This window comes from Lethenteron reissneri, chromosome 20 (genome assembly GCF_015708825.2).
Source record: "Lethenteron reissneri isolate LAM-NWPU_2019-01 chromosome 20, ASM1570882v1, whole genome shotgun sequence".
In the NCBI taxonomy this organism is placed as follows: Eukaryota; Metazoa; Chordata; class Hyperoartia; order Petromyzontiformes; family Petromyzontidae; genus Lethenteron; species Lethenteron reissneri.
Genome location: NC_083798.1, coordinates 10,411,183 through 10,439,033, shown reverse-complemented (window position 1 = coordinate 10,439,033; position 27,851 = coordinate 10,411,183). Strand labels below are relative to the sequence as shown.

General features: G+C 49.1%; 3 protein-coding genes and 1 pseudogene across 5 annotated transcripts in view; 2 read left to right on the top strand and 2 right to left on the bottom strand.

Moving 5' to 3' along the window:
- The window catches only part of OSBPL11 (oxysterol binding protein like 11), a 31,887-nt gene extending 25,498 nt beyond the window's left edge, over positions 1 to 6,389 (bottom strand). Inside the window, exons 1-2 of one of the 2 annotated variants that reach the window (XM_061554842.1) lie at positions 6,035 to 6,389; positions 2,653 to 2,727 (exon numbers count right to left, since the gene is read on the bottom strand). In XM_061554842.1, the coding sequence (XP_061410826.1) occupies positions 2,653 to 2,727; positions 6,035 to 6,186 (227 nt within the window). In that variant the 5' untranslated portion in view covers positions 6,187 to 6,389. The remainder of the gene's footprint in view (positions 1 to 2,652; positions 2,728 to 6,034) is intronic. The other variant, XM_061554843.1, reaches the window with a different exon arrangement.
- The window catches only part of LOC133344739 (G protein-activated inward rectifier potassium channel 1-like), a 240,705-nt pseudogene that overhangs the window by 93,357 nt on the left and 119,497 nt on the right, over positions 1 to 27,851 (top strand).
- GPD1L (glycerol-3-phosphate dehydrogenase 1 like) lies at positions 9,225 to 19,852 on the top strand. The gene is made up of 8 exons (XM_061554841.1): positions 9,225 to 9,506; positions 13,521 to 13,698; positions 14,544 to 14,684; positions 14,826 to 14,964; positions 15,313 to 15,425; positions 15,743 to 15,976; positions 17,660 to 17,766; positions 18,951 to 19,852. Exons 1-8 carry the CDS (start codon positions 9,463 to 9,465, stop codon positions 19,045 to 19,047), a joined length of 1,053 nt encoding a protein of 350 aa, XP_061410825.1. The 5' UTR covers positions 9,225 to 9,462; the 3' UTR covers positions 19,048 to 19,852.
- LOC133344733 (integrin beta-3-like) overlaps positions 19,855 to 27,851 on the bottom strand; it is a 32,620-nt gene continuing 24,623 nt past the window's right edge. The window contains exons 12-16 of one of the 2 annotated variants that reach the window (XM_061554839.1): positions 26,971 to 27,193; positions 23,631 to 23,696; positions 22,644 to 22,766; positions 21,938 to 22,104; positions 19,855 to 20,949 (exon numbers count right to left, since the gene is read on the bottom strand). In XM_061554839.1, coding sequence (XP_061410823.1) covers positions 20,855 to 20,949; positions 21,938 to 22,104; positions 22,644 to 22,766; positions 23,631 to 23,696; positions 26,971 to 27,193 — 674 coding nt within the window. In that variant the 3' untranslated portion in view covers positions 19,855 to 20,854. Of the gene's footprint in view, positions 20,950 to 21,937; positions 22,105 to 22,643; positions 22,767 to 23,595; positions 23,697 to 26,970; positions 27,194 to 27,851 lie in introns of both variants that reach the window. The other variant, XM_061554838.1, reaches the window with a different exon arrangement.

The window sequence follows — 27,851 nt, the reverse complement described above, 5'->3', positions numbered from 1 at the left end:
ACATCATGTCTTCTTCTCCACGGAATGCTGGGGTGGTGAGGGTTGAAAAAATGGGATGTTATCGGGCATGTCTCAGGAGACTGACCGATATTTGTCGCTTTGACAATATATAGCGGTTTCAGAGTAGCTCGGCACTATGTCAGCTGGGTAAGGTCAATGGATGGGCAGTCCATCTGTCACTCAACAGTCTGACAAACCTTCATGGCGAAATGCCTCTTTGAAGGATGGTTGTAAATAACGCCTCTAATGACTGCAAGCAGATTAAACAAATTCCAAAATAATATGGTCATCACTTTCTTCTTCGGTACAACCTGATTTTAAAGTGTTATTTTAAAGACGGTCCTGCTTCGACATGTTTGGACAAATCCTACTTAGATAAAACCCAAGCGTCCAATACCCTTTCATTAATGCACAAAAAGCATCATCGAGTCTCAACACTATGTTTCAGGTGGGTGCTGCATCGAGAATTTTGGGCCATTCCATCATTGAGTGAATAGCATGCAGAAGGAAATTAGACGACTGGAGAAATCCCACGAACATCATGCTCTGTACATATAGCTTCAAGAGTCCATTGTTTAATTACCATCACCAGGCCACTCTGAAGCCCAGAGGGTTGGGAGTCTCACACACACAAAAATCTTTGCATGACGCACCAACCACGCCATGTACGCACTTAATTACAGTCATGTCCTACCACTCCCAGCTCTCACAAGGATTCATGACTTTATGGCAAGAGCAACACAATGTGTCTTAAACGCTTCGTAGACAAACCATCCAGTCACACAAACAAGTGGCGGCCTGCATAGTGCGAGCACCTTCATGGCAGCAGCCACAGCACATGATGGGGCTATGATGCACGCCCGGGCGACCTGCAAAGGTGGCACACCATCCGCTATAAATTTGCCCGTTCAAGCAATCGCTGCATCAGGGGTGTTTATCTCTTGCCCTTGACAAGAGCCACCGCCTCTCGCCTCGGGGCTCTGCATTAGTCCCTGCTGTGCCGGGACAGACCGTGCAGTCAGCGGTACCTGCACAAATAGCCCGCCCACCCACATAATCAGCCCCATTTCCTTGGAAAGGGCTATAGACAACAATGCCCGCACACCACGCACAAAAGCACTACAGCGGACTAAGTGCACTTCCACACAATTTGTGCTGCGTCAAAAGATCGCGTGCCTTGTGCAGCTTTGAGTGCTGCTTGGTGGCGATGCGGCACCACCAGTTTCATCTTTTGTGAGTAAGCGTGCGGCATGGTTTAAGATTCTTACGCCCATGATCAGTGCATCGAATTGTGAGTGTGAGAATCGCTTCTTTACAATGTTTGCAAATTATTTTCAAACCATATGCTGATGCAGAGAATTGAACTGTACAAATGAGCCAGACAAAAACTAGAATACAAATGAGACCATGAAAAGGAGACTAAACATAATCATCTGTCGAATGGAATCATGACCCTGACTCGTGAGAATTCCAAGAATCTCTCAGGATAGCAATCGTCATATCGCCTATGCTTAATGTTCTAACGGTTCTGAGTTGTTCAAAATCATCCAGATAGTAGGTGCCCAAGTTCTGGTTATACCAGGCTAAACCTTACAGGAGGCAGAGGCAGTTTGCAGCATGAATCAGAATCATGACCTTTCAGAATTTTATCCTGGAGAAATCCAATGAGCTATTACGCTCTTTTTCACAGATGTCCAGTAGGGGCACGTAAGAAAGTCACGACAATAAATACAAAAAACTATAAGAGTACAAAGTATAGGAAAAGTAAGCACATCACTAAAATAAATACGTGAAATAGATAAAGTATACAAGTTCAAACAGCATTAGCATGCCAATTCCCAATCTTTTGAATTCCAGCAAGAGCCTCGCAACACTCCAGATTCCACTTCATTCACACTCGTAGGAAAACCGAGCCAGGTTAGATATTCCATTCTCCCAGCCCGGTGTAATGTGTCCACCGGGAGGGGACCCTATCCATTATTAATTCAAGCAGAGGGGACGTGCATCTGACCGTGAGCTCTCTGACAAACAGGCGCTCGCAACACTTTACACCGCAGGCACGTGTGTGCCAAAGGAATGGAAAAATCTTCTTGTTACACTGATTAGTTTTAGAAAACGCCGATCGAAAAAGAGAACAAAATCATCAGCATTTGTTGAAACAGCACACATTGAACAATCACAGGCTTTCATGAAATATAACCGAAAAAAAAAAGTTCAGTCAGTGAGCAGGGCATGCCTCAAACATAACAATATCCAAAAACAAATGCGAAATATTTTAAATGTGCAGCGGTCTTTTTGCACAGAACACTGGGGACCAGGTAGGGATCATTATTTGACCGCACAAACACTGATGCGATAACACTGAGCTTCGAATGCAATGCGTTTCAGTGCCTTGCTATGCAGTCTTGATGACAGCGCGTGGGTGCCTTAAGGACGAAGGACATAAAACCGTCTGCCTGCGTGACACTTTGAGCTGCGAATGGATCACTTGCTTAAAACAGCAGGGCAAGTCTCCAGCTGCAGGTCTCCGTATGAACATAAACTGTGATTAATTCTTGCATGCGCTATTTCCGCGGCGACACCTACTCACCAAGCCGTGCTCACTGACTGTCTCTGATGAACAGGAAGGAGTGGGGAGAATCAGGCACCTACCGATACTGCCATCCCTGGACAAGGTTGGTGTATTTCATCAGGGCACCCTGCACACTCTCCAGTTGGTTAGCATCGCTACAGCGCAGAGGTGGAGATCAAGATAGGGGAGGAAGGGAGAGAAAGGAGGATGGGAACACAACAGGAGATAATTTGAATGACATCATTGCCGCATCAGGATTTTGATTGCAGAAAAAATCAACACAACAAAGGCAAATGTGCACAAAGCATTCACAAAGCATTTTTTTTACAGAGGCAAACATAAATCACAAAGCAAAAAAATGTTGACAGAGGTAGATATGCAAGGAGGCCGATTGTCTGTCTATTTAGTTACTTATATTCTCCACAATGACCTTGATAATTTTGGATTATATATTATATACTTTTGCTTCAAACCATCCATAACAGAGGGTCCTTGCCTATGAAAAGAAAATATCTCGATCACCAGCATTGGTTCCGGCAGGCCTGATGAGACACTGAATGACAAAATTAGTCCAGAGTTATATCCACTCTCCAGAAGACCATGTGGTTAATGCGCTATTTCTGGTATATTTTAGTGGAGAGGCAGGTATGTGAAGGAGGCATATTGTCTGCTTATTTATTTAGGCAGAGGTGATCACTTCAGCAAAGAGATCCACACATATGGCGAATTAAGCTGTCTTTGGGTGATGGGGGACCATGGCTGGTGGCTGTAAACAGCAGTCAATCAACCACAAAGCAGACGCACATAAACACTCAATGATCCAAACCCATTAAAGTGATCGTAAACAAAGGCCAATACATCTCCAATGCAGCTGCGATGACACAAGTGCTCTTGCCGAGAGTGAGTGATGGTGAAGCATTCTTACTCGGCACAAAGAATCAAAACTGCATGGACTGGTAACAGGAAACGTGAAACTGTAAACCCACGATCAGGTTTGTGCAATGTTGAACCGCTTCATTTGTACATGATTAGGCATAGATTGGTAACCATGCAAAGCCATGGTAGGTCACAAGGATTGGAGTTTGACGAGTTTTTAACACTGGGTGAGAAGTCAGTGATCTGGGCACTTGTGTTGGGCTGGTGGAAGTTCCTAATTCCCATGCAAAGGGTGAATATCTTCATTAACTAATCACTTTCGTGATTAAAAATCAACATTTAATTGCAAAATTAAACAGTTTTCGCAGGATAATGATTTGCATGTTTTATTGATCAGCCGTAAATCAGATACCTAACTGGGTATTTGGTTAAAATGGAATTCTAAGCTAAACAGGAATGCATTCATGTATTTTGTCAAGAAACTGGCAGTATCTCTCTCCGCTTCCCTCTGTCCATCTCACTTTCTTTCTCGATTGCAATCTGTCTCCCTGTCTGTATCCGTCTTTCAGACCCCTTTGTATCTCTGTATGTCTCTTCTTGTCTCCCTCCATCTCTGTCTGTCTCATCTCTCTTCGTCCGTCTTTATTTCTTCCTCTTCTTGCTCATCCGTCTTGCTCTCGGTCTCTTTCTCGTATATATTTGTCTCGTTCTCTGTCTCTATCTCTCCCATACCACTGTCCACAGCCCCCATCCTCCGTGCTCACATTGCAATGCTCCGTCTCCACCTCAAGCTGGGGTGGTCGTGTGACTATATTGGCCCACATTCCTCTAAATATTGTCTGTAGCCATTTAGCACATTTACTGCTGGACGAAGACCTCTCCACGCATTTAGGTCGTTTGACTTTACTTCACCACAATATTAAAGGGTGTTTATAATTCTTACAATTAAGGGTGGCAAATATTAACACACAGGTGCTATTTCTCCGAAATGGAAAAGTGAAGCAAATATTGGGTGCAACCCTAAAATTTAGTTTTTAATTATGTCAATTAATGTATTATTGCTGGCACCAATCGGCTGATCCATACACGAGCATAGGTCCAAGTGACAAGAGCTGGGCCACTCACTCGGTCACGGCACAAACGCTCTACGAGAAGAGCTACGTGACGGCTGTCACGCCAGACGTCTCGAGACGTGGGGGCTTGGCAGGCATTACGTAACTCACGTACCGTATTTCACTTACAAAACTGAAGAGGCAAGGCATAGTAATAAGTAACCGCCACAGGAATTATTAAGCCAGGCGTTCTGACACTGATGAATCCGTGGACGAGTGTCAGGTGCTATTCCCAAATGAACTTCTGTATCTGACCTCAACGCTGCCCCTAAACCTTCTACAAAAGGCCTGCAGCAACTAGATCATGGTCCTATGCACAGCCCTTTGTAAATCCACTTCTGTATTAAGGCCTCCTCATGCCGTGGAACCTAACCCAGGCCTTAATCCTACAGACTCTCGCCATAACACATTCTCTATTATCAATACAATGATGTATGCATGTGTTTGACCGGGTGTGGTACTCATTATATACAGTATACGTTATACATTTACATTGTTTGTATATGCGCCATTACGTGTTTGCTGTGTCAATCAACACCCTGGACACCCTTGCAGACGTGATTTTACACCTCAAGGGATGTCCACGTGAAATGTGTTAACACATAATTTAAAATAGGCCTAAGCCGTGCCCTCGTTCATGGCCTTAACCTGGGGCCAGTAAACACGATTGGAAGTGGTGTCCCCCTTTACTTGAAAGCGTTTTCAATGAATTTGTTTCATACACAATAACCCTAGCCCTGACCCGGGCATTATCACTAGGACCCTGACCTACTTATACAGATTATAAATCTTATTATAATTTAACGAGTCGTCGAATCTGAGTGAAATTATGACCTCGGCCGTGTCTTGTTTACTCGAGGCGACGTGACATTCATAGGTGAGGCTACTGAAGAGAGGGATGTGTGGAAGAATAGACGGAGGAAGAGGTGCACACAGATCACTGCACGTACAACGGAGGACCAGCCAGAAGAACAGATGGACAGAGGAACACCATCATAGCGTAACACATACTAACAGAGCCACAAGCAGAGGAACATACATATATATAAACAACACAGGGAAATATCCGGGCATGTTTCCCTTCATTGCGCATCACCCTCCCCTGCCACCATCATCACCATCCCCTCACCATCATTCCATGACCACCATGCCACGGATGTACTCGTCTGCCATGCCACCAAGCATCAACACAGCACCACTGCGGTACTCAACCTGCCCCGACATCACCATACCCTCATCATTATCAACATCTCACCACCATCACCACAGTCAGCATTCCACCACAGTCAGCATTCCATCACCACCACCACCGTCACCACCATCATCACCACTGCGGTACTCACCTACCCCGACATCACCATATCCTCATCATTATCAACATCCCATCACCACAGTCAGCATTCCATCACCACAGTCAGCATTCCATCACCACCACCGTCACCACCGCCACCATCAACAACACGGATGTACTCGCCTGCTCTGCCATCCCTTCACCACGTTCGTGTATTTGGAGAGGCCGCCTTCCAGGGGCTCGGGGCATGAGGAGGAGGAGGACGGGGCGGCTTGAGGGAGCCGCGTGCCCCGCTCAGGGGACGCTCTCCCCGCGGGGCCCACGCCTTGCCACATGCCCTACGAGACGGGGACGACGACAAACTAGTTCGGGCAACGTCGGAGAACGATCGGAGGGACCCCGGGACGACGCCGGGAGGGCAACGCGACCCGGGCCTCCGCGGCCCGTGCAGCAGAACTCGGCGCCCGACTAGAAACCATAGCGCGCTCGAGCGGGCGCGCGCGTGGAACTCGCGCCTCCACCAATGGGAACCGCGCATCCGGTTCACGCGCACGCGCGCGTGACCCCTCCCACCACCACGACTACCAATCAGAGACGGATCTCGAGACGTGACGTCACGCGCGGGCTCTGTCTGCGCGGCTGGAGGGGAGGGGGCGGTGTGCCGCGGGCTTGTGTTTTCTTATTTCTGCCGACTCTGGAGAGCGGTGGCGCTAGTGGTTGGCGCTGGAACTTGACCGGTGAACAGCAGCAGCTGGCGGTGGCCGACCGAGATCGATTCACGGCTCGCGGTCAAAACCGGTGACGAATATCTGTACCGGCCCCCACGAAGTTGGCTCGTATCTTAACTGAGCACCTGGTGCGGTGTGTAAATATCACCGCTGGGAAGACAAAGGCGGCCGGGCGTGGTTCTGGCCACCCCCTACCCCCCTTCCTCTTGTAGGATATTGGCATTGAGAGGGGCTTCTCAACACTTGCAACAACATTAGCAACAACAGCCTGCGCAGACAATACAGAGATAATGTTTCTTTAATATAATACTGTAATATGGGTTTACCCCTTTTTTCTGGCAACAAAACTGAAACCTTTTTACAAGGAATCATATCTGCATTAACCACAATACTTGTGGTCAAAATGCAAAAAAAACACACTCTGATAATATATGCATTGTCCTTGAAACTGATTGGTCCACACCAGAGACAGCTTTCTTTTGAGCCTCGTCTCAATTGGTGCTAGACCAGAGGACGCCAAAAGGCATACAGCTCAAAGACAATGCACTATCATAGTAATGAGGGCTCGGGGTGAGCATCTACATCATTAGACCTCCTTTACCAGTACCAAAATATTGACCACAAGTATTGTGGTTAATGCAGACATGATTCCTGGTAAAAAGGTTTCAGTTTTGTTGCCACAAAAAAGGGGGGAAACCCTGTTATTATATTTTGGTACTGGCAAAGGAGGTCTAATGAAGAATGTTTTTTTGTTCATGTGTGCCTCTTGATTTTTCCAATGAAAATTTAGTGCAGACTTAACAATCGGTGTAATTTCTTTAAATCATGGAATTCCAAGTTATTACCTAGCCCATGGCGCCTAGCAGTTGCACGGTTAATGCAATAACAGAGATCCCACGTGTAACCTTAACAGACTGTTTGGGCAAGTGCTGTTAGCGAGCACCTATGAAGGCCGGCACGGCACACGAAGGGGTGGGTGGCCAACACCACGCCCGGCCGCCTTTGTCTCCCCAGTGGTGATGTTTACACACCAGGTATCCATTTGAGGTTGAGTCGACCTAGGGGCGCCCCAGGGCCGGTTAAGATAATCGCCACTGGTGTTGACCTGGGCGGGAGTCGAACTCAGGGATCCGTAAATGCAATACACTTTATTACAAACACGTCTCAAATGTTTGTTCTGTTATGATAGGGGTTATATGTAATTTACTTGAGTGGAAAAACACGGACGCCCAGACGAACCCACATCATTCGAGACCCAAAACATCGTAGCTCCTCCTGGCTTTGACATTCCTACCCGGGAAGACACCGGTGGAACCATCAACAACATCAGAACATCATCAATAGGCCAATGCGCACATCTCCTTCATGAATGGAAAATGAAAGACAAGCCAAGGTGCGATTGTGGCCATGTCACCCAAACTTTAGACCACAGAGTAAACCACTGTGCTCTGCGCTCCTTCAATGGAGGAGGAATGCCAGACGACACGAACTCATGAAGCCCTCGTCGTAGCTAGCAGACCTCTACATGGCGTTTAGCTCATGAACACATTGCTGCTGCCATCATACCCAATAGAAAAACATTTAAACACAGAACCCTCCTGAAATTGAGTCTCGAGACCTGGTGTTGCTTTACGAGATACATTCAATTGTGCATTACACCGTAGTATTAATCATTGAGCAATGTTCAAACTTTCGTTGAGTTCGATATTCATGTGATATCCCCACTGTAATGTAATGTGAAGATCATCTAACAGCTGATGTTGATGTAAAGCAACAACTATCATGTTACACTGAGACGGTTGAGCCAGATAATCGAGTCAGGAATAACAAAGTGCGTCGCCGTGATATTTGGGAATTGCAAACCCATATGGTTTAACCCGTATTCTTGTACAGGGAAATTGAGTAATCATTGGAAAGATGTTATTAACCATGCAAAAAAGATTTAACTACACATATTTAGACCATCTTATTTGACAGGTACTATTCTTTACTTACCGTACAGTTTACAGACAGCCAGTTTTGTTTGATCATATTTAGCTTTTTTTTCACACGCTGGTTGCCTGCCTTGAGTTTTACCCACCCAGCAGCATAGCAAGGGGCTGCTTGGTCCTGACTTGCTTATCCGCTTCTGCCATCTACATGACAAAGGCTCAGTCCCAACAAGCAGCAGCAGCCGTACTAACCATCTCACAACAACTCCTCTCCCGCGGCCCATCCTGGCTCCCCCCCCCTTAACCAGTATATATAAGGTCGGGTCTCTTGGGACTTCTCTTCACTTGATACAGCAATCGTGCTGTGACGGTTCCACCTGAAGACAGAAGCTTGTGTTGCCTCCGAAACGTCGTGATTTATTATTTTATTTCTATTATTATTATTATTTATTTTTTACCTACGTGACTTTACCGATAAAAACCTAAGAGTATGAATCATTGCAGTCACGAAAGCTTCAAATCTAGAATTCATTCAACTTCATTCTGTCTCACCAACATCATTGGCCTCGGTCACTCTCCTTCAAACACGAGCTTGTGTTTTCACGCCATAAGCCAACGGAGGCCGAAGGGGAGTACAAGCGTCGTGGTGCACGGCCACCGCTACTTTGCTCCACCCTCATCCCCCTCGTGGACTCTGTCAACGACCCACGACTCAGCGGCAGGGTGGAACCCCCGGTGCCTCCCCTGTGTCTCCTACGTCTCGATTCATTGGAAGAAGACTAAGAGCAGCAGCAGCAGGAGGAGGACGAACTGTAAGTGTGGCAACAGCAGGAGGAGCTAGAGGAGGCGCGGCGGGCAGGGAGGTGCGGCCACGTGGGCGGACTCAACGGAACCCAGCAGAGCCCCGCGATCGCCCTTGGTTCTTCTCACTTGTGTGTGTCCTCCTCACGCCATGGCCGCTCCTCTCCGCGTCTCCATCGTCGGCTCGGGAAACTGGTGAGCTGTTCCCCTTCTCTTCCCCATTTCGTGTTGTTGTACCCCCCGGAGACGCATCAGACGGGGGCTGCCCGAGGTTCAATCACGGCGCCCGCCGCGATGGAGGTTGTTGTTGTTGATGATGATGTTGTTGTTGATGTTATTGTTGATGTTGTTGATGTTGAGGATGCCTCGTCGCCCCGGGGGGGTCTCGAGTTACACCTCCACGTGTCCGCTCGCAGCTGTGAGCGAGCTCCTCTGCACTAGGGCTGCGCACGAAACGTCTACCCCACCACCACCACCAATCTCGCACGTGGTGGGGGGGGGGGGGCTGCCAGAGCCGAGATGATTTGACTGCAAGGAGGTCGTGGGGTTTGTTTGATTTTTAATAAGGTATCTCTCCCTCCGTGAAGGTGTAGCCGTGGCCACCTCGTGTTCAAGAAGCTGATGCTGCGGTTTGAGGAACGGTCCTGTTTGCTCTACTTTGTTAGTTCCAGTGGAGCCCCGAGTTTGAGTTTATTGTGCTACGAGTTGTTTGGTGGTGACACATCGAGCTAAAGAACCCTTCATCACGAGCCGTGACGAGTGTGTTCAAGTCTTTTGTTATTGATGAAGACTCTCCCTGAGGCGTCTTCATCTCTTGACAGTCGCCTGCGATGTCCCATTGTAAACTCGCGTCTGGCCCAAGCTGATCTCAGTCACTCAGTCTCCACGATGGACGTCCTGCCAAGGTGCTGTTCGGACTGTTATGGTCACTCGGTGTATGGTTTATGTACGAGTCGTCTGTGTTTTCCTTGCACTTGAATAGCCGTGGCCCAACCTGAACCTCGGTCAATTAATAATTCCCTAGTATAATCGAGTACATTAAAAAATAATTCGCTACGGTTGTAGGGGTTTAGATGCCATGTCGAAAAAAATTACAGTTTAGTTAAGCAGATATCTCGCCAAGAGGATACAACTTCTTCAACTGATGGTAACATCATCAAAGTCATCCACGATTGGCCTGGAGATGGAATTACGACCGCGAGAACAGCGTCTCCTTCATGGCATCTCGCCCGACCTGTAATTCAGCACTGCAATTCCAGTACGGCCACAGTCCCCCCCAACCTTCATATTTGAGACTCGCTTGCGATGCCTCTTCCTCTTGCCCAGTGGACCCACAACTTCCTTCCACACTTCACTGGGGGCAGTTAAGCCTTTCAAGGGCGTAATTATAATATTCAGATATGCTGAAAATGTCCACGCCAATATATTGCTATAAAATTGATTCATGTTTATATGATTGTGGTTATGGTTGTACTTTATTAATCCCTAATCTCTGCCATTACATACAATGAAACAAGAAAAGGTAAAAAAACAGAACAATGTAATACAATACACTATTAGACATTGTAAAAAATAAATAAAAAGTCCATCCTATGTGTTAGTTAACTTTTTTAATATTTTAGGCAGGAAATGGCAGGAAATTCGTTTTCAAATTTAGATATTTTTTCTAGGGGGGGACCCTCAGACCCCCTGGAAGATTTGGTCCCCCCCCAATGTTGACTCCATGGCTACGGCCTTGAAACCTTTTGACAACAAAGCATTGCTCGCGTTCATTTCTGGAAGAGTTGTACGCTACTTTACAACATTATAAATGGGCGTGTGTCCTCTGTGATGCATCCGCCAGGCTACATGTGCACGCGTTAGCCACTTAGAACAGGTTGCAGGAGTGGGTGTGTTATTATAGGCACCTTATAAAAGTGTAATCCTTACCTCGGAATATTCTCTGAATTGCACCTATTGCATTACTCACGATAATTACCGTGCGGTTTGCTGTGGCTAAACCACACTTAATCCTGCCTTTGTGAGTGATGGATATGCTGTGAGTCCGACGCATGTCTTAATCTGCCTCAATAAGCCTCGGGAAATTACTAAACGCCGAAGGAGTCTTAAAGGCGCCTTAATCTGTCTATATGAACTTCTGGAAATGGCAATGTACTCTAAACATCCCCAAGGCACCTAACTTAATCTGGCTCTATGAGCCTCAGCCAATAGCATTGAACAATCGAGAAACTTAAAGGTGCCTAAAGCGGGCTGCGTTACTGCGCGGTGTGTACAGGTGAGTGTGCGCCGACTGCTCTGTGTCTGTACACATTACTCATTCAATGTCTAGAACGTTCACGTGCAGGGGTCGGTAAACCTGCGGCTACGGAGCCGCATGCAGCTCTTTAAGGACTGCAGTGCGGCTCTTGAAATCAAATAAAAAGTTTCTCCTTGTTATTTTGTTTTCCGATCCCTGACCATGGGAGTCCAGTTCACCATGGAAGTCCAGTTCACCATGGGAGTCCAGTTCACCATGGAAGTCCAGTTCACCATGGGAGTTCAGTTCACCATGGAAGTCCAGTTCACCATGGAAGTCCAGTTCACCATGGAAGTCCAGTTCACCATGGGAGTCCAGTTCACCATGGAAGTCCAGTTCACCATGGGAGTTCAGTTCACCATGGAAGTCCAGTTCACCATGGAAGTCCAGTTCACCATGGAAGTCCAGTTCACCATGGGAGTTCAGTTCACCATGGAAGCCCAGTTCACCATGGACGTCCAGTTCACCATGGAAGTCCAGTTCACCATGGAAGTCCAGTTCACCATGGAAGTCCAGTTCACCATGGGAGTTCAGTTCACCATGGAAGCCCAGTTCACCATGGACGTCCAGTTCACCATGGAAGTCCAGTTCACCATGGAAGTCCAGTTCACCATGGGAGTCCAGTTCACCATGGGAGTCCAGTTCACCATGGAAGTCCAGTTCACCATGGGAGTTCAGTTTACCATGGGAGTTCAGTTTACCATGGAAGTCCAGTTTACCATGGGCAGGGGTCAGCAACCTGCAGATCCAGAGCCGCATGCTCATTAAGGAGTGTTTTGTGACATTATTTATTAAGAACCACCATCTCGTATTCATCACAGTGCATTGTGGCTCTTGAAATATTGAGGTTATTTACCGAATTCTAAAAAATGGCTCTTCATGTTAATTTGATTGCTTACCCCTGTTAATGCGGAACAACTAATATGGATGTTCTTTACTATCATTGCACAGGAAAGCCTCACTGTGTCGTAAGATTTTCAGGAGGGCGGATGGTGAGGGGGGAACATCTTTATTGAGATGTTTTGCCAGTTGCGTTAAGTACCTCCACACCTCCGATTAGCACGGTTGGCTACGTACGGTGCGAAAGAAGTTCACTATACATACCTGGTATGTGGGAGGAAACCAGAGTACTAGTAAAAGTGTTATCAGGGAGATGCCACTCAAAGATGCAAGACATAGATTCAAGAATCATTTGTTTTCCTGCCATCTCCTGACCACCACGTAGCCCACTGCTAAAACACCTGCTCTTGCCAGGGAGTCTCCTATCCCAAGCGTTGACGAGGTTCAACTCTCACACTTTCCACATGAGATCTGACATGCTGAGGTGTAAGGTACAAGTAAGGAGGCAGCGTGCGTGAACTGTGCCGATTAAGTGCTTTCCCTGCAGATTTCGTATACAGTGCGGACAGATATCTGCAAAACACACACGTACTTTTAGAAAGGGTGTGGTTGTACCCGCTGAGCTCTGAGTCTTGTGCAATGCGTGGTTTTTGCGGTGGGAGTGTAACCAGTTACACTACCTTACCTTGTTTACGGGGCTCCTGACAAGGGACCTGGAGGATGTTGGGGTGAGAAAATAATAATAAAATTAGACTGCAAATGAGAAGCAATACAAACGAGAGACGGTGGAGGGTGGGGGGCCAAATGGGACAACATGAATCTATGGTGAGTCGTGACCATCGATTGATAGAATCGAGATTCCCACTGCTGCATTGTCATCCCCTGGCCACCTTGCAGCCCGAGCCTTACGATACCTCTGGTATTCACAGGCAGTTTCCCATCTTACGATACCCCTGGTATTCACAGGCAGTTTCCCATCTATGCCATAACCAGGCACAACTCTTCGGTCAGTGTGATTTTATCCTTGTTGATGATATGTTAAACTCGTGTTCATTTGTTGTGTTTTGGCGCAGGGGTTCCGCCATCTCCAAAATCATCGGCCGCAATGTGCAGCAGCTCAGCAGGTTTGATAAGACGGTGAGGATGTGGGTGTTCGAGGAGGAGGTGCAGGGACGAAAGCTGACGGAGATCATAAACACTGACCACGAGAATGTCAAGTATCTGCCGGGACACAAGCTGCCTGAAAATGTGGTGAGTGGTGGGCGGGTCGAGCGGGACACAACCACTCGACATGCTGCCGTTGGCCTTGGCTGCTTGGTCAACCTTGCGTCGTAGTGCTGCTGAATACAAATTAACAAAAGGAAATTGGTGCAATGGTGGGCAGTTCCAAGAATGTTGCATGTATATTTCGAGACACTTGAACAATGTGTGTTTGACCATCAGTATGCTCGTGACACGGCTTTCTACTCGGTATGGTATGTGAATCAATTATGACTTCATCGGATGTTAACAGTCCACCCGCATTTCTTGAAAGGGGAGAAATCGTGGACGTACTCGGATGAACTGACTTTTTAAACCACGCGAGATGTCAGTTTTGTGGATGTGTCAAACCATTTACTCATTCCATGCACAAGCTGTATATTTTATAAAATTAAATGTGAGCATGCTTCAATTGTGGAACTGCACCTAAAATACCACAAATTTAACATAATAGCACAATAACTAATCTTTCATTTGATGCTTTTCCAAATGTTTTGATTGTTGGCAGCACTATATGAAGGATTTAAATGCTGGATGCCAAGTATACAGTGATTGAGTTACATCCATTCTGACATGATACATCTATTGAATCACACATGTACAAATCAACTACTTAATATTTGTACAAATTATTTGCAAATTAATTGCAATTATTTGATACGCTTATGTTACATTGAGGCGAATGGAACGAACAACACTGCACAAACGAACCAGAAAAATCGTGACGGTTTATCAAATCGCCGTGGGGTATGAAACCTCCCTCGCACGTGCTCCCAGGATGCCGCTTCTTGCTGTGGGCACCCTTCACCGTCGTGTTGTTTGCCACATTGCGCCAGGTGGCCGTGCCGGACATTGCCCAGGCGGTGGAGGGCGCCAACCTGCTGGTGTTCGTGGTGCCCCATCAGTTCATCCGCGGCCTCTGTGCGAAAATCAAGGGGCACGCAGCGACTGGGGCCCTAGGCATCTCCCTCATTAAGGTGCCGCGTCGCACGGCTTGCGGATGGGTGCAGTTACCATGAATTATTTTTCAGCGTTCCGGTAAATCTGCCGAGCTTTCGTGCCTGGCTTTGGCCGCACGAGGTCGCGGTGTCTGACGGTGCGTGTTGCGCCGCTTGCAGGGCGTGGACGAGGGTCCTGACGGACTGAAGCTCATCTCCGACATCATCCGTGAGCAGCTCGACATCCCCGTTAGCGTGCTCATGGGCGCCAACATTGCCAACGAAGTGGCCGACGAGAAGTTCTGCGAGACCACAATCGGTGAGGGGAGGATGTTGCTACACGCAATCCACCGCAGGTTTCGCAACCTAGGATGATGGAGCCCAGGGTTGCGTGGAACAAGCAGTGGTGACGAGACAAAAATGCCCAATACATATAGCGTCTCACTTCTAGCATCATACAAATAGCAGCAGGGCGAGCATTGCATCAAAATTGCCATGCATGCTTTTACACATTCGGTTGAAATGATGTACGTAATTCGGATATATATATATATTTTTTTAACGCGCAAAAATGCCTAGAATTGGGCGGCTTATTTTGAGCGCCACTTGAGATGCTGCCGGACGGGGGAGGAGCTGACGGGGGGCGGTCTGTGCCGTGCGAGCTTAGGCAGCAAGGACCGCGAGGCGGGCATCCTCTTCAAGGAGCTGCTGCAGACGCCAAACTTCCGCATCACCGTGGTGGAGGAGGCGGACACGGTGGAGATCTGCGGGGCCCTCAAGGTGACGAGACTTGGGAGAAACACTTTGCGCCGAGGACTTCCAGGCTCATTGTCTTCCTCTGCCTATGACTTACTGACTATTAAATTATACTTGCCTGTCGTGTCTGCACAGCATTTTGGGATGCGGTTGTATTTAGACGCTATATCGATCCAATTAAAATATAATTTTGTATAAATCGCACAACCCTGCATCTCGGCATCACACAAATTTCTAAAGATGCGTACGCACCATTGTAAACTATGCCTTGTGACCTAGCCACCGCCGGTGCTCGGAACCCCGGTTAACTCCGCGCGTCCTCCCCCACGGGGCACCGGCAGAACATCGTGGCGGTGGGCGCCGGATTCTGCGACGGGCTCGACTGCGGCGACAACACCAAGGCGGCCGTGATCCGCCTGGGCCTCATGGAGATGATCGCGTTCGCGCGCATCTTCTGCCGCGGAGCCGTGAGCTCGGCCACCTTCCTGGAGAGCTGCGGCGTCGCCGACCTCATCACCACGTGCTACGGGGGCCGCAACCGCCGTGTCTCCGAGGCCTTCGTGCGCACACGCAAGGTCGTGCGATGGAGCCGCTCCCTACGCGACGTTCGGGACGTTGGCAGAGGAGATGGCTTTTTCTTAAACGCTAATGCGTATTGATGTTCGGCATCTTGGATCGTGGCCTTGCAAACGATATTTTACACTTTCCAACCGAGGTTGGAAGCATTGATGCGTTAGCTCTCTCAGGCTGTCCATCTGTCTGTCCCAAGGAGGGGGGAGGGGAGTTACAATAATCCTTGTAAAGATGCTCCAATATACACAACGTGAGTATAAAGCTGCGTTGCTGTTAGGGATTTACCATGATAAATACAGCCTCAGGGTGTCCCAAAGCTTGGCGGTTAAAACCAGGGTTTGAAGTTTAATCCTTGCCGATCAAGGTGACGACCCCACGCACGTCGCCCAACGTGCGATGTAATCTCGTTGCGTGGTTTGGAAGGAACATTTTAATACTGCTAATGAAATGCTTCCGAGGCCAAACGTGTGTTGGAAATCTCTACAGAATACGTACATGCATATAGATGCGTGATTTTTTATGTCGCAGTACAACCCAAAAGCACATTGGAGAGAGCTGTGCAGCATATCCTTGAAAATCTACGCAGTTGCACATGCAAAGGGCGTACACACACACCGTGTCAGGTTTTTCTAGCTGGTCAATATTGTCTTGCTTAACCTAAAACTAAAAATAAAATAAACTTTTTAATTTTACCAGATAAGGCACACTGAGCTACATAGCTCTTTTCAGAAGCAAATGATAGCTCAACGAAGTGGTTTATCACGTGAAAATGTATAGCAGAAAAAAATCTAAACGAATGTTTCTAAATGTGGAGGGAAAACCTGGAGGACCTGGAGAAAAATCCACGAGACCACGGGGAGAACACGCAAACTCCAAATATACTGCCGTCAGGGTTGGGATCAAACCCATAATCAGGTCGTTAACATCTCACCACCTTCATGTCTATCTTGCTCCAACCTGCTTTTGTCATTAAGACGCCGTTCTTTAATTAAAGGGATTTACAGGCTTTTGTAGGATTATTGGGTTGGCTCACAAACTCTGTCGAGCCGAGGTATGTGCAGCATTGTCAGCCTCGGGCAGCCGCCCACCTCATTGAACCACCCTGCCGATCGGCCACCACAGGAGAGGAATGTGTGCAAGCCAGCACTCCAGGTGTCTGCTGTAAAGGCAGATTCAATCGAGCCAGTGCTTCAAACTCCAGCGCTCCCAACCCTCAAATTAATTTACGATGCTGCTTTGGCAGTGGTACGCAGAGCACAATTACGTGCTATCAAGGAAGGCCATTGGCCAAAATGTCGCCGACTATTAATTAGTCTTTTACGGCGGTGTTATTGGCGAATCTCCAGAGTGCAGCTCGCATACCGACTGTCAGATGCACGCAGCGTTTAACAGCTTATTTTGCACCGTTGACAAAAGCAATGGGGCTCTAATGAATAATAACAAATGTAACTGTGCCCTTTATTTACTCCGTAAACCTTGCCGTGTCTCCAGCATCTTTTTCAGTAGGGTCCTGCATTATGAGATGTTCGTCCATTTACACAAATGAGTGGTTTGGCTTTTAGGTACTGGCCACACCCACCCGCTCGTGTGCCACAGTGCCGGCCATCGCAGCTTCTCGCTAACAGCACTCGCCCCCACAGTCTGCTAAAGGCTAAACGGTGGCGGGGATCTTTGTCATTTGGCAGAGCATCGAGGAGCTGGAGAAGGAGATGCTGAACGGCCAGAAGCTGCAGGGACCCCAGACAGCCGCAGAGGTTCACCGCATCCTCCAGAACCGCGACATGGTGTCCAAGTGAGTTGACGCGCGGCCCCCACACCCAGAAGCAGGGCCTACCGTGCACGGCCTCATTAGAGGCCATGGTCAATCCACTGTGGGATGAAGGCCTCCCCAAGCCACTGGCATCCACCACGGTGATGCGATGTAATGATCCACATCGCACCTGCATGAGAGCCGATTTCATTGCTCCCATCTCCATGGTAGATATTTTATATAAACTTTTTTTTTTACTTTACAAGGTAAGGCCCACTGAGCTATACGGGTTATTTTTACGAAGTGACCTGGCCACAAAAAGCTCAACAAAATGGTTTATCACGTGGAAATTTATAGCAGCCAAATAATCTAAACGCACACTTGTAAATGTGGTGGGAAAAACCAGATGACCCGGAGAAAACTCCACATAACCGCAGAGAGAACATACAAACTCCAAATATACAGGCGTCAGGGTCTGAATCGAACCCACGACCTGTATGCCAGGGAGATAATTAACATCTTCGTTAACATCTCGCCACCAGCTGTTGCCCCATCATTCTCGCCTACCGGTTATCATCCCTTCTAGAGATGCATCTGGCCAAAGACCATTGACTTTTTTTTAAAATAGTCAGGATGCTGTCATTGACCTGTGTTTGTTCTGTTATCCATGAGTTTCCCTTTCTATCAATGTAATTACAGCCGTGCTTCGTTCCATGCCTATTTACGCACCCGTTCTGTTACATGCTCCTCCGCAATGTCCATGTTTCTGATCCACATCCTACGTATGCCGCTTCACAAGATGTAGACGACTGTCAGTTTAATAGCCCAAATATTAAATTGTCTGCAACCGAACTGTATTGTTTCGCAACGAGAGTTTTTTATGGTAATAGTAGATTTGTGGTACATTTAATATTCCATTAAACATCTTCCTGCTGCTTGTATAATAGTCGGTGTGAAGGGATCGCCCAGATGCATTGCCGTTCACAAAGAAGATAATATAATTAAACTGCGTGGGCTCCTGCCTCGTTAAATACAAAACTGAACCGTCCAGATGGAGACCCAGATTGCTGCACGAGTAAGTGAATGAGCGAGTCACCGATCAAGTCTGTGAGAGATGGAGGGAGCGAGTGTTTGAGCAGGCGAGTAAGTGGGCACCTAAGTGTGCGAGCGGGAGAGCAAGCACGTGAGGGAGCATGTTTCTCACACCTGCTGCCCTCGTCCCTCAGGTTTCCACTCTTCACAGCCATCTATGAGATCTGCTACTCGGGCAAACCTGTAAGCGGCCTCATGACGTGCCTACAGAGCCACCCGGAACACATCTAGGCTGCTTTGCAGGCTCGGATGCCCCACACGCCCGTGATGTCGGTGACCAAGGAAATCCACATGGCGACCAAAGTTAAGGAAGCGCAACGACTCTTTTTCGTTTTTGTACGTTTGCTGTAATGTTCGATTTCTAAGATCCAATGTTTTATATGCTGCACTGGTGCGCACAATTAACGTGTTTGGTTTGCAAGTCTAACTATGTTCTCTGAAATTATTTTCTTACGCACTGTGTTTCTGACGAGTAATCCCGGGAAGCGGCGCCGAAGATGGGATGTCAGATTTACTGCCGCGGGAAATAAATATGCGAGGCTGTGAAATAGGCTCGTGTGTTGTTGGCAGCTCTAGAGACTCCCCTCCGCCTAGGCCATCAGGAGCGGCTCCCTTCGCTATCGTGAAGGTCGTCTGTTCTCCGTGGCTGTGTTTGACTGCTGTTCATTACAACCGTCCCCCATAATCATTCCATCAAGCCCAGCTTTGGTGAGGTCATTTTAGAGGCACTTTCAAAAACATTGAGCAATATGCGTCAGGGGAGATTTTCGAAAACCAATTCTTAGCCATAATCTGCAATAAAGGCAGTGTGTTCCGGGTCACGACCAGTACATGCGTGTCCCAATGAAAGCTGCTGTGGCCATGTGAGTACGGGGCGGCGGGAGGAACGGGACATTTTTGTGGCGGGGGAGTTGGTTAAGAACCGCCCTTGCTACTGAATGTTATGGTAAGTGGCAGTCTGACATTGACTTGTGTCTTCACCATAAACTTAATCAGGACTGTTTACTTGAAATAAATATGACAACAATAACAAACACGTGCTGTTTCCTTCGATATTTTTTTCTCTTGATTTATTTTTTTGGTAAATATATTTTTGTACAAAAATGACATAGTGCTTTTAGTGCTTGCTTTACACACGGCTTCTAACCGTCGCGCATCGGGTCGGGATATTATCAACATTCCGCAGTACCATCAAGGTATCTCATCGTTGACCAACTTTACAAATACAGTACCGAATGCTCTACCTTATAGCAGATGAAGCTTCCTCTTCGTTCGCGTAAACAGGTCCTCGCGCTTAAAGGTTCGTGGCATGTGGGCGTATACACAGTGGGATGGCCGATGGTGAGAACAAAATATTTTATATCTAAAAAAAACTCAACAGTTTTGAAACTTCAGGACACAGTCCAGGAAGACAGCTACACTCGGCTTCTAACAATTCATCCACCGAGAGCAATTATTAGACGAAACATGCATCGATTCCTGTATCTAGGAATCCATCATTTACCATTAATGCGAAGTGCACTTTTGAGGCTGAAAACAAACACGACGGACCAAATGAGACGACGTACCAGACGAGCAAAATGAACAAGACGACAAAAATCGATTTTCCATTCAAATCATAACCCTGGAAAAAACGCAATAACCCAGAAACGTTCAAATTGTCGATGGAAGAGGCTTCTGCTGAGTGTCGGGGGATTAAGCGACTTATTACGTTCATTGCGTGTCCATGTGTGGTAGAGGACACGATAAACCCCAACTTTGATTGGCGACTGTTGGCAATGAAGCCTCGACAGATGAGGGTTATCAAGTTTTTTTTTTCATGGACACCCCTCAATTCATTGCATTGCCGGGGATGAGCGATGAATCCGTTACGTGCCTGGTAGCCCGCGAGCGACCCACTGGACGAGTTTACCAATCCATTGACGTGGAGTCACAAGGGGTGACGTGGGTCATTGATGCGCTGTGCGGGAGTGTGCGCGGGGCCCGGCGCGGCACGAGTGTCGGAAGCCGCCCTCCCCACGCAGTGGCGGTCGCGAGTTCAGTGGGGGGCGGGGGGGGGCTTCTTCACTGGCTCCCACGGTACGACACGTTGGGGAAGGTCGTCACCGCCCGCTTGAACAGTGGATTGTGTCCCTGTGGCGGCACCGACAAGAATGGAATCGTAGATTTTTAACACTCCGTGCGCGTGTCGTCTCAAGCCCGCAGTCACAAGGTCGGCTCCGGGTTTGGAACTGGGTCTCGGGCCATGTGTGGTTATCGGGTCAGGGTCTAGGTATGAATCTTTTTAATGCTTTTTCACTTGTATAACCGAGCCGCTTAGGCCGAGCCAGCCCGGTGTGGTTCAAGAGGCGCCAGGTTGTTTTTCCACTGCGGCGGCGGAGCTATACCCTTGCCGTGGCACGCAGTTGCGACACCATGTTAATTTTCCATAATAGAGGTTTTTGGGTTAGATCGCGTAAATATATAAATGTGTCGTTAAAACCCGCCACCACCCGACACAGCCAACTAGTAAGGGTTGTCACGTAAACAGAACGTGCCAATTCGTCACTGGTACAGCACCACCGGTGAGACTTCTCCTGGCTGTCGCCTGATGAAGCTGGTTGTAATTACTGGCGAAACATCGTACTCAGATTGTAAATGTTGTGGCTTGGCTCTCCAACACACAATCGGTGTGCTGTACTAGTGACGAATTGCCACGTTCTGTTTACGTGACAACCCTTACTAGTTGGCTGTGTCGGGTGGTGACGGGTTTTAACGACACATTTATATATTAACGCGATCTAACCCAAAAACCTCGATTATGGGTGATACTGGTCGCGAAAGCCTACGTGTTAAACATGTTAATTTTCTCCGTAGTGGTACCGACTGACGTAGCTGGCAATAAATACGTAATTTGCCCCACCCCTGGCCTGCTTGGCCCCGAGCAAGACTCAAATGTTCTGTCAGGCCAGTGTATAACAGTCTGGTTCTGGCTCGGCATGACAGCCAGTGGAAAAATGTACCCATACCGTGAAGGCCCCACACTGGCTCAGTGCAAATGTGCCAGTGGAATGTTGAATTTGTCTTGATCTAGTTTGGGTCTAGGTCTGTGTGTTGGCTCTCTGAGTGGGTGAGGACTCACCGCCCCCCACTTGGCACGCGCCCGCTCCTCCTGGAAGCGAGCGAACTCGTGGCGGTCGTGCAAAGTGACGAGCAGCTTCCAGCTGAGCAGCGCGACCACCCCCAGCAGCAGCACCCCGCCTGCCACCGCCAGCAACACCGACAGCACCGCCGGACCCTCCGCACACTCTGGTTGCACCACCACGCGTGCACACACACGGGCGTTATCGCACCACCGCCACCACATACCCGCTGCACGGTCATCGCCACATTGGCCAACATCAACACATCAATGCCTCTCAAACTGCTGCACACTGTCATCAGCACATCACCGCCACGTGAACGTGTGCCGCAGCATGCCATCACCATCGCCACCATGAATGCATCATCATCATCACCGTGACCACGCCACTGCCGTGACAATACTGTCACCAACATACCAAATAATGCCATAACCACAATCGGCAATAAAATATCACAATATTCACATCACCACATCTGTCATCAATACACCATCACTGCATCGTCACCACAACACTACTGCCAATACAACATGGCCAAAAGCACACCATACAACCGCCATTACCAGACCATCAACTATCGTATATCCATCGCAACACCACCATCGCCACAACCTCCACGCACAACGCGACGCCAGTGCCAGCGCGAACACCGTCGCCCACCCGGACCCTTGACGCCCCCCGACCCCTTTGGGGCGGCACCCTCACCTGGCCGAGCAAGCACCCTGAGCACGGCGCGGCCGCTGGCGAGGTCCTCGCTGTGGCTGAAGCGCACCGTGCACTCGTTCTCCAGCTTGAAGCTGCACAGCAGCAGGGCCCTCTCCGCCGGGTCTGCGTCGCATGACACGCGCGCGCCCGCAACACAGCCAACGCCGTCTCAACCCCTCTCGCCGAGCGGTGCGATGCATCTGTCGTGAGCAGGGCTTCGTTTTGAACTCGATATCTCGCGCAATGCTGCTGCTAGGCCGGTTTGGAATAGAGATCGTAAGGGACCTACCAGTGGAGTACAAGGTATGCTTAATCCATAATCCCGTGTTATTGAGCCTATGTTCATATGATCCTATAATCAGATTTAGGGTAAAATAAGGCTAGTTGGATGTGGCGTGCCAAAATAATTCCCACAACAGCCATCAGTACCGTAGAGGATATTCTAAACCCGAAGGGCACCAGCAGAGAAAGGGTGTGGGTATGTAGATATGTTGAACTTTTTTGGCACCGTACGTTCCCAACCATGCTCATCGGAAAATTTGACCAAGGGTTTTGACAGAAGGGCTTTAGTTGTTGGTGCGAGATGAGAGTGGAGAGGTAGGCAGAGACCAATGTGTCGTGTGTCCAGTGTGTGTGTGTGGTGTGTGTGGTGTGTATGGTGTGTGCAATGTGTGTGGTGGTGCGGGTTTAGCTAATGAAGCCACATGACCAAAGATGCCCTGAAAGTAAACGGTGAGTTGATCCGGGAATGCTTTTGGAGTTTGTAGGTTAGATTCGAGTGTTGGGGTGATGTGGTCATATTCATGGGCCCTGGTGAGGAGTCTGGCGGCTTGCATAGTCAACTGTGTGAGACTCTGAGAAGAGATTTAGGAAATCCCCAGCAGGGGGGAGAGATTTGCAGTCGGCGAGGCGAGAACGACGAAGGAAATGGGTGAGGGAGGAGCAGCAGTACCCAGAGCTTGCACCGTCACCATCTCGTCCGCACACCTCCAGCTGCAGTTTCCCTCCCAGCCCGCCACTCCAGCCGAGGCCAGGAAGCACTCCACACACTCCCTGACAGAGGACCGGGTGGGTGGGTTGGTGGGTTATGGGAGATGTCAGTTTGCCCAGGTGTCGAACCAGGTGAGGGTTCACCTCCCTCCCAGCGCTGCGAGTGAAACGACGCCAGTGTCATCAACGCCTTGGCACCATAACCACACGAGCCAGCGAGACGCCAGCTCTGGCCACGACTCTCACCACGCTCGCCCTACCGCGAACCATAACCACGCTACCCAACGTCATTCGTCCCGACCTCTAAGCCGAATCTTAAGATAATTAACCAAAAGCTTTCGTGACTGTAGGAAGTCATACTCTTTGGGTCTTATACTCTTTGGTTTTTTCGGTAAAGTCACGTAGGTAAAAATAAATAAATAACAAAAGTAAAGAATAAAAAATAATATAATTTATTTATTTTTACCTACGTGACTTTATCGAAAAAACCAAAGAGTATGAATCATTGCAGTCACGAAAGCTTCAAATCTAGAACTCTTTGGGTCTGTCGGTAAAGTCACGGATAAATAGAATTTTTAAAAAAAATATCTACGTGACTCTACCGAAAGACCCAAAGAGTATAATTAACCAACTAGTAAAAGCAGACCCTTATGGCCAGCCATGCCTTTAATCAAATCCCCATCGCTAAGCCTACGGGTGACAGTCACCCCGATCCCCCCTCCCTCCGCGTGTGATCGCTCCCCTTCAAGCCGGGCCGTCGACGTCGTTCCCAGCGCCGCGACGTCATCCCGGCAGAGGGCGAGCGACCCATCTCCACGTTGCGTTAGCTAAAGGGCGTATTTGGTGCTGTGGCATCATTGGCTGAACCCGCACTGCCACACACACCGCACACAGACAGCACGTACATACACACCACGTACATACACACCACACATACACACCACGTACATACACACCACGTACATACACACCACGTACATACACACCACGTACATACTACACGCACACGTTGGACACAGTACACACCACAAACCACAAATTCTACACACCTTAGACACACCACACCACAAATCCTACATACACAGTACACACACCACACACACCCTAAACACACCACACACACACCACGTACATACACACATACACACCACACACATACAACACACTGGACGCATTACACACTACACACAGTACAGACAGTACACACAGTACACACACACCACACAGTACACACACACTGGACACACTACATACACCACATACTCTACACACACACACTACACACACCCTACACACCACACAAACCACAGACCCTACACACACACACCACGTGCATACACACACCACACACACTGGACACACCACACACAGTACACACACCACATACCTTACACACACACACTACACACACTACACACACCATACACACACACAATATACACACTACACACACCACATACCCTACACACACACACCACAGCACACACACCACACACACACACTGGACACACTACACACAGTACACACACCACATACCCTACACACACGACACACACCCTACACACACACAGTACACACCCTACACACACCACACACGACAGCACACACAACAACACGCGCGCGCGTGCACTCTCACCCTGCGTCCATCAACGGGCGCTCAATGGCAGCGGAGAGAGACGCTGGTCCTGTCGGCGAGTGGCGATGGCAGTGACCGCAATTATCCGCCACTCGCCGACTAAAGAGCGGGCGAGCGGTGGCGGCCGCTGTCAAAGGGAAATTACAGAGAAGACGCGGCCCTTGTCCCTCCAAAGCGTACACTTATTTACACAAACACACGCAGCACACACGCAGCACACACGCACAAAGACTCAAATCCGTAATTATTATATAAATTATAATATATATTGGGGGGGACACATCCCCCCCAATATTCTAATATGCTCAAAATGTCCCCCCCCCCCCCAATATATTGCTATTAAATTTGTTTTGCTATGCTATGTAAATAAAAACAACAATTTGCTAAACCTTGGCCACAATATCTGGACTTGTCTTCATATACATCAATGCATAGATTTATGTTTATATGATTGTGGTTATGGTTGTACTTTATTCATCCCTCATCTCTGCCATTACATACCATGAAACAAGAAAAGGTAAAAAAGTAAAAACAGAGCAATGTAATTCAATACGCTATTCGACATTATTGTAAAAAAAAATCCATCCTGTGTTAGTGAATTTTTTTATATTTTAGGCAAGAAATAATTTTTTTAATTTAGATATTTTTCTGGGTTGGGACCCCCAGACACCCTGGAAGATTTGGTCCCCCCCAATGTTGACTCCATGGCTACGGCCTTGCAAAGACTGCATCTGCCCATCGCAGCAGCCACCACGGGACAACCATCGCCACCGCAGACGCCGACTGGCGAGCGAGTGCCGGCAACACTCAGCCTGAGCCCCCAGCACGGAGGGAGGCGACCAGGACCCCGGGTCCCCATCCCAGGCTCTCTGACCTCACCCAGCGCTCGTCTCGAGAACAGAGAGAGAGGGGGGGGGGCGCTCTGAAGCCGTGGGGGGGCATTTAATGGGAGCCAGCTGTGGGCTCCCCATCTTGTACCCCCGCCACCCCAAACTTGCTGCGTCTGCAGCCACACGGGGAGGGCCGCAACCATGGGGCGAGACCCCCAGGGTGCGTGTCTCCGCCCTCCCTGCTGCGTGCCCCCGTAGCGGGCGTCGGCAGCGGTCGCTCACTCCGCTACGAATCCCGCAACGCTCACAACAACGAGCGGAGCGCCGGGCGGGATATAAACGCAGCAAGTTGGCACAGCGGGGAGCCGCAGGTGATGCGACTGCCAAGTCATCCCAGTTAGTCAACCCATAACACCTGGCTCTGTCAGCCCAGCCTTCGACACTTTACGCGTTCTCAGTGCACCTAGCCTGGCACAACCCCAGTGATGTGGTAGCTTTATATTACCTTCAAATACAAAGATTCCCCGTGTAGCCTTAACAGACTGTTGGGGAAAGTGCTCTGCGCGAACACCTATGAAGGCTGGCAAGGCACACGAGGGGGTGGGTGGTCAGCACCACGCTCGACCGCCTTTGTCTCCCAAATCCTGATGTTTACGCAATGCACCGGGTACTCATTTGAGGCTGAGTCGACCCAGGGGGGAGGCCCAGGACCGGTTCAGGCAATTGTCACCGGTGGTGGCCGTGAGCGTTAATCGAAACCGGGTCGCAGTGCGCTAACCACTACACTACCGCCCCCCACAATATCCTACCTCCAACCCCTCCACACCATTACCCCCCCCACCTCCCCACCGCTTGCCTCCACCCCACTCACTTCTTGCGGGCGCAGGCGTCGGGGCAGGTGGGGCAGCGTTGGCACGTGGAGCCCGACGCGCCGGGCTCCGTGCACACGCAGCGGCCGCAATCGCAGCGCCCCCGGCCGCTGCACTCGAGCCCCTCGGCCGAGACGCACGCGTCCGTCACCAGGGAGCAGTTGCAGCTTTCGCCGGCCCAGTCCGCGTCGCACGCGCACTCGCCGCACACGCACGGCCCGTGGCCTGGACACGCACACAACGCGCGCAGGTACACGGCGTGACGCACGCGGGTTCAGAGACAAAGACCGCCACCTCCCCCCCCGGCCACCCCGTATGACCTTAAGACTCTTGGGGCAAGCGCTGCTAGCAAGTAGCACCTATGAAGCAACGCTGGATGAAGCTAGTGCGGGGCCTGTAGCATATGTTATACAAGGGCCATAAATAAATAAAAAACACGTAAATATTAAAAGACATTTTTTGCTTGCATAGTAAAGTAATTGTATTTTTTCATTCGCTATACAGCCAGATGATACGACAAATCGCTAACCTTCAACACCCAGTCGTTCATAAAAGTTGAAGGCGGTATAGTACTATAGTAAGTGCAGCATCACTGAACCGGAATTGATAGCTTGAAAGCGTTTAGCGCGGGGCCCTTGAAAGTGCGGGGCCCGTAGCTTCACGTGTAGCTACTTGTGTAGCTACTGGGACAATCCGGCACTGGTTGAAACGCCGGCAAGCCGCACGAGGCGGTGGGTGGCCAGCACCACGCCGGCCCGCCTTTGACTCCCAAGCGGCTTTGTTGGAACATCGCACCCGGTACTCATTTGAGGCTGCGTCGACCTAAGGGAGGCCCAGCGTTGTTAGCGAGCACCTGTGGGAGCCGATACGGCGGTGCAAGGGA

Bases quoted from the DNA above. Each gene is read 5' to 3' on its own strand.
- GPD1L (XM_061554841.1), top strand. From the start codon at position 9,463: ATGGCCGCTCCTCTCCGCGTCTCCATCGTCGGCTCGGGAAACTG. The intron at 9,507-13,520 runs GTGAGCTGTTCC...GTTTTGGCGCAG, and splicing joins ATCGTCGGCTCGGGAAACTG to GGGTTCCGCCATCTCCAAAA. The intron at 14,685-14,825 runs GTGCCGCGTCGC...CGCCGCTTGCAG, and splicing joins TAGGCATCTCCCTCATTAAG to GGCGTGGACGAGGGTCCTGA.